Source organism: Odocoileus virginianus, chromosome 3 (assembly GCF_023699985.2).
Source record: "Odocoileus virginianus isolate 20LAN1187 ecotype Illinois chromosome 3, Ovbor_1.2, whole genome shotgun sequence".
In the NCBI taxonomy this organism is placed as follows: domain Eukaryota; kingdom Metazoa; phylum Chordata; class Mammalia; order Artiodactyla; family Cervidae; genus Odocoileus; species Odocoileus virginianus.
Window position 1 is genome coordinate 11,398,693 of NC_069676.1, and position 6,631 is coordinate 11,405,323.

Sequence of the window (6,631 nt, forward strand, 5' to 3'; positions counted from 1 at the left end):
GAGGATATCCAAATAGAAGTCATATACTTGAAGAAATCTGCAATGTGTATGACTAGCACTAATGTTTTGATTATGTAAATAACTCATGTGAATGAGTGAGAAAAGGATAAACAACTCAGTAGATGTATCATTTTAGACATTTAACAGAAAGGATGATCAAAAGACTCTCAACCATGTATTAATAAGAGGTATGCCACTTGAAGAAATAGTTTTTACACCCAGTAAGTTGTTACTATAAATGAAAAGTGTTGATGATGATATGGATCCCCTCTCTCATTCTACCAAGAAATATTAAAAAAAAACCCTCAGATTTACTCATAATGGCAGAAACCTAGCTACAAAAACTAATAATTATTTGTTTTATTATGTTACTCAGATCAGAAGAAAAAGGCTGATAAATATAACAAGAAAAGCAAACAAAATTTCCATCAGTATCATAAAGGATATCTATTTTGTAATCATCAAACGTAATGTAGATATACAGAATATTGGAAATAATCAGTTACTATCATATCCCAAAGCACAATGAAATCTCCAAAGTGCAATACGAGAAAAACAATAACAATGGCATTGCTTATTTTAAATTTCAGGTCAGTTACATGCTTTTTATTATGTTACTACTTTTGCAGAACAGCACATGCCCCTTGGGGCTTCCCTGGTGGCTGGTAAAGAGTCTGCTTGCAATGCAGAAGACACAGGAGATGCAGGTTCAATCCCTGGGTGGGGAAGATCCCCTGGAGAAGGGAATGGCAATCCACTCCAGTATTCTTGTCTGGAGAATCCCATGGATAGAGGAGCCTGGTAGGCTACAGTCCATAGGGTCGCAAAGAGTGGACACGACTGAGGCGACTTAGCAGGCACGCACATACGCCCACCTCTGAAGTTCAAAATCAGTGGTTCTTGCTGGAGGTCAGGGATACCTCAGTATGAACAAAGGTCTCAGGTAATTAATTTCTGCAGCTGTTCTAATGACAACAATGGAGGAACCTCTGCGCTGGAGTGAACAGGAGTGCCCGCCAGGGAGCTGTTCCCTAGATTCGGTGCTTAAAATAAAACCACCTCTCACTTTTCAGTGACTAGAACGTTCTTCATCCACACCCTTGATTCTCCCTTGACAGCTCCACTGTTTTCACCAGCTCACCACAGAAGTGATTCTGACTGATGACCATACATTTTTGTGCTTCTGGGGAAACTGATCCAGCTAATCTTGTCCACTTCCCTTTTTCCTTGTCTTACTCTCAGCACTTCTCTGTCAAATGAAAGTAGTTCTCCATAGAACAGCTCTCTTCAGAAAGGCACATTAAAAAGTTTTCCATGAGGGACTTCCCTGGCAGTCCAATGGTTAAGAATCTACCTCCCAATGCAGGGGACTCAGGTTCAATCCCTGGTTGGGAAAACAGATTCCACATGCCTTGGGTAACTAAACCTGCCCACTGCCCCATGCGCCACAACTAGAGAAAAGCCCATACACTGCAATGAACAGCCTGCACACCTCAACAAAGACCCAGCATAGCCAAAAAAAGAAAAAAAAATTAACTTTTCCACTACAGTCCTAAGATTACACCCAATTGCTAGGACTTTCATGATACAACTGATTTTATTTCAGGATGCTTCTGTGTGGACTCCACCAGCAATGTATAAGAAACACAATGATATAAGATGGCTAAGGAGAGAAGTGAAAATTCAGGTACATTCTTGTAAATAAGCCAATGAGAAAGAAGGTTTCAAAGCAAATAAGATGCCAGAGGAAAATTACCAACATTTGTCTTGCCTGACTAATAATTATTTATTTTTATTATTATATTACACAGACCAGAAGAAAAAGGCTGATAAATATAACAATAGAAGAAAGCAAATCAAATTTTAAAGCAAATGGAGAAATACATGGGGTCAATAACATTATAAGACTCAAGGTTAGAGGAAATTTGTGGAACACGATAATACTGTTAAATTTTACTAGGGCATTGGTCTAAGTATTTATAGTCCTTATGGAGATTAACTTTGCAGGAATAATTACACTCAGGTGGCTCAATAGTAAAGAATCTGCCTGCCAATGCAGGAGACACAGGAGACTCAAGGTTCGATCCCTGGGTTGGGAAGACCCCCTGGAGTAGGAGATGACAACTGGCACCAGTATTCTTGCCTGGAAATTCCACGGACAGAGGAGTCTGTCAGGTTATAGAGTTGGACACCACTGAGTGACTGAGCATACACACACGATAAGTATAAGGCTTTCACAGTAATCATGTGTTCTTTATCCAGAACTGGATTAAGTCACTGGCATATGATCCTATTCTCAGTGATAGGATTGAAGGTAATATCTTATGGATGATGCAGGGGAAACATCTATTGTTAATAGACCTCAATTAACAACAGACCCAGAGAAGGACAGTTGATTGTACTGGCCTCTGGGATTCATATCTAGATATGACGGCTGCATCTGATTCAGCCATCTGAGTCCATGAGGGGAGTCAGTCCTGGGTTGAAGGTACTTCATGGAGGGATGAATGAATCTCTGTTCTCCCACTCCTGCCCATTCTGTACCTCTGAAATCCTTGTAATGAGGATAACTATCTTCATTGTTTGTACATATTAGAGGAAGGATATCTTAACCTTATTAGAAAGGATTCCTCATTAAACATATCATGCTATCATTTCAAATCACGGTGATAATCTAATCATAAATTTTTATAGATGATGAAGTTGAGTGTTGCGGATGTTAATGTTGCCCCACATATGTCTGATTACCAGTGAGTGACCAGTCTTAAGAATTCCTGTGGAGAAGGAAATGGCAACCCACTCCAGTACTCTTGCCTAGAAAATCCCATGTACGGAGGAGCCTGGTGCAGGGTACTGTCCATGGGGTCACAAAGGGTCGGACACAACTAAGCGACTTCACTTCAGGACTAAATTTAAAATAAAGTTAATTAAGTTTACCTTTTAAATAAAGTAAACTGGTGCAGAAAAAAAAAAAAAAAGAATTCCTGAACTGTGGTAAGAAAGATCGGCCGCCATATCTCAAGCAGGCTTAACTCTGGGGTGCAATTCACATGGTGCAATCCACATTTCTACCTCTGTATGACCACAGACTTCTTTAAACCTTGACCTATCCAACTTTTCCCACTTCTCTTGTGCTGAGAACATTCCACCCAAAATTATCATACCAAGAAGATCTGCCTCAGATTCAGCTTCTGTTTGCTATAACAAAAAACCTTAGAGAAAGGTAGTCTGTGGCAAACATCACAGAGCTAGAGACTTCCCTGGTGGTCCAGTGGCTACTCCATGCTCCCAATGCAAGGGACCTAAGTTTGATCTCTGCTCAGGGAACTGGATCCCACTTTCTGCAACTAACAGTTCACATGTTGCAGCTAAAGACTTCGTATGCAGCTAAAGACTTCAAGAGAACAGCATCGAAACATGTATATTATCTAGGGTGAAACAGATCACCAGCCCAGGTTGGGTGCATGAGACAAGTGCTCGGGCCTGGTGCACTGGGAAGACCCAGAGGGATCGGGTGGAGAGGGAGGTGGGCGGGGGACCAGGATGGGGAATACACGTAAATCCATGGCTAATTCATGTCAATGTATGACAAAAACCACTGCAATGTTGTAAAGTAATTAGCCTCCAACTAATAAAAATAAATGAAAAAAAAATAAAAATAAAACACAAGAATCAAAAAAAAAAAAAGACTTCGTATGCCACAACTAAGACCTTGCACAGCCAAATAATTTTTTTTAAAAAAAGAAAAAACCACAGAGCTAGAAAAAAACAAGTCAGCCTTCAATGCTAAGTTAAAATGTACTTGGCCTTCATGTTATCTATTCACTTAAGAATTTGGTAACACAACATTGCAAATCAACTATACTTCAATAAAATAAAATAAAAAACTTGGTGATGAAAGTGTCAGGCAGAGTAGTTCATTCATATTATTTTAATTTTGATTCATTCTAGAGTACCCAGCCAAAATCAGGAGATACAATCACAGTAAAGATATTCTTCCAAAGAGTTTCCTCAATGCTCCCTTCATGTCTTTGTTCCTCAGGCTGTAGATGAAGGGGTTCATCACGGGAGTGACCACAGTGTACATCATGGAAGCCACTGCAATCTTCCTAGAAGAGTCAGTAACTGCAGAACTAATATACACCCCAAAAGCTGTCCCATAGAACAAGGACACGACTGAGAGGTGAGACCCACAAGTGGAAAAAGCTTTGTACTTTCTGCTTGATGATGGCATTCTCAGAATGGAAGAAACAATTTGAATATAAGAGAAAATGATTCCAAAAAGAGGGATGCCACCAAATACACCAGCTGCTAAATATATCAGGATGTTATTGATGAGGGTGTCAGAACATGCAAGTTTGATGACCTGAACGACTTCACAGAAGAAGAGGGGGATTTCCAGGTCTGTGCAGAAGTACAGTCGCAACACCATCAGACCGTGGAGCAGGGCGTCCACAGTGCTGATGAACAAGGAGAGTAGAATCAGCTGAATACAGAGGCGAGGGTTCATGATGACTGTGTATCTCAGTGGGTGACAAATAGCCACATAGCGGTCATAGGCCATTACTAAAAGGAGAAAATTTTCCCACAAAACAAAAGTCAGGGCAAAGCAGATCTGGGTGATACAACCTGTAAAAGTGATGCTCTGACTCTGTGCTTGGATGTTCACCAGGATCTTTGGGATCATGGATGTGCTTAAACAGATGTCTGTAAAGGAGAGATGGGAGAGGAAGTAGTACATGGGTGTGTGCAGGTGGGAGTCAGAGATGACAGCCAGGATGATGAGCAGGTTTCCCAGGACAGTGACCAGGTACATGGACAGGAACAGGCTGAAGAAGGTGATCTTCAGTTCTGGGTCCTCTGACAGTCTCATAAGACGGAATTCTGAAACATCTGTGTGGTTTCTGGGTTCCATGCTGTTGATGAGTCTGATTAAAAAGATATGATAACCAGGAAACTTCCCTGGTGATTCAGTGGCTAAGACCCCACACTCCCAATGCAAGGTGCTTGGGTTCAATCCCTTGTCAGGGAACTAGATCCCACAACTAAAAGATTCTACGTGCCACAACTAAGACCCCGGTGTAGCCAAATAAATATTCTTTTAAAAAGACGTGGTAAACAGACAATGAAATATATAGTCCCTGAAGAAGAATCAGGGGTATCGAAAGAGGTAAATGCCACTTGGGGAATGGAAGGAGACAAACTGAGGGAACAAAAAAGGAATGCCTTCTTTATGCATTTTTATTCCTGGGTTCCTTTTAAAAATATGATGTGGATGTTTCATAGCACAAACAATTAATTCTAGAAAGTTTTAAGACTTGGTTGTATTTTTAAGTTATACTATCTGTGCTCTTCTGATTATTAAAAACATTTGGTGACTCTGTAAAGAGGAAGAGTAGGCTAGGGAGGCAGTGAAGATTCTATGTAAGCAGCAACTTCAGTACCATGCATCAGAAATAATACAAAGATATATCAAGAAACAGGAACGATCAGGTGAACTTACCAACTTTTCTGCCCACCCACATCATCACAGGAACACAGAGAAATGTCAGAAAAAAAAATAAAAGTCACCTTATTTGATGTAGGGAATAAACCAATAGACAATAGATACCAAGGGGGGAAAGGAAATGGGATTAATTGGGAGATAAGGATTGACATATATACACCACTATGCATAAAATACATAACTAACACAAAGCTACTATATAGCACAAAGAACCCTACTTAATGCTCTGTGGTAACCTAAATGGAAAGGAAATCTAAAAAAGAGGGGACCGCTTTTTCATCGGTATATCTGTAACTGATTTGCTTTGCTGAACATCAGAAACCAATACAACATGGTAAAACAACTATGCTCCAATAAAAATTAATTAAAAAAATTACACTTTAGTTTAAAAAATCTGAAAAAAAGTCACCCTGTTGTAGAACAAGCAGATTTCTACTCAGGAAGAAAAGCTCAAGGTCACAGCAAAGAGTATGGTATCAGTAAAACAGATGTTTACAAGTATGGGTACAAAATGCAAAAAAAAAAAGTGTGAAGATGACATAAGTTAGGCAGAGACTGGGTTCTAGCCATCTGATGTAGGTACTGTCTTCACAGCCTTCCCTGGATAAACCTGTACCAAAATATTTGCCCTCATTTCCAAACATTCACAAAGGGATATCACCCGTGATACCTGGCTGGGATGACAACAGGAAGAGGCTTGACACCTGTGATGTACCATAGACAAGAGCTGTCCTTAGGAGGAAGTGAGCCACCGTGTCCTGGGCAGGGGGAGTCCTTTACGAGAGTCTCAGTTGCGCTTCTTCCTTCCTGAGAAAGACGGCTGACTGAGGTGGTCACAAGCATATTGCTGTCTTGAACCCTGGAGATTCAATTTCCAAAGTTCCTCATTAACCAGCCAATTCATTGTCACTGTGATCCCAGGACAGTGCAAACTCTTAAGGTGAAGACTACACGAGAGAAATTCAAGATGGTTGATTTTCTGACTCCACGAGGCCAAGTGGAAACCATTTGCTTTTCTGTGTCTGTGCAGGCTCATGCCCATCTCTTAATTTTTCCATGGAATTGTAAGAGGCTCCAATGTCATGGCAAAACACTAGTGTGCAGATTTAATCTCAGTATATTTAT

General features: G+C 40.4%; 1 protein-coding gene across 1 annotated transcript; it reads right to left on the reverse strand.

Moving 5' to 3' along the window:
• Window positions 1-3,979: 3,979 nt before the first annotated feature.
• Window positions 3,980-4,915, reverse strand: LOC110144084 (olfactory receptor 7G1-like). The gene has a single exon (XM_020903922.2). The coding sequence runs from the start codon at window positions 4,913-4,915 to the stop codon at window positions 3,980-3,982; it is 936 nt and encodes a 311-aa protein (XP_020759581.2).
• Between the last annotated feature and the right edge of the window lie 1,716 nt (window positions 4,916-6,631).

Excerpts from the sequence above, each read along its gene's own strand:
- LOC110144084 (XM_020903922.2), bottom strand. The coding sequence starts at position 4,915 with ATGGAACCCAGAAACCACACAGATGTTTCAGAATTCCGTCTTATGAGA.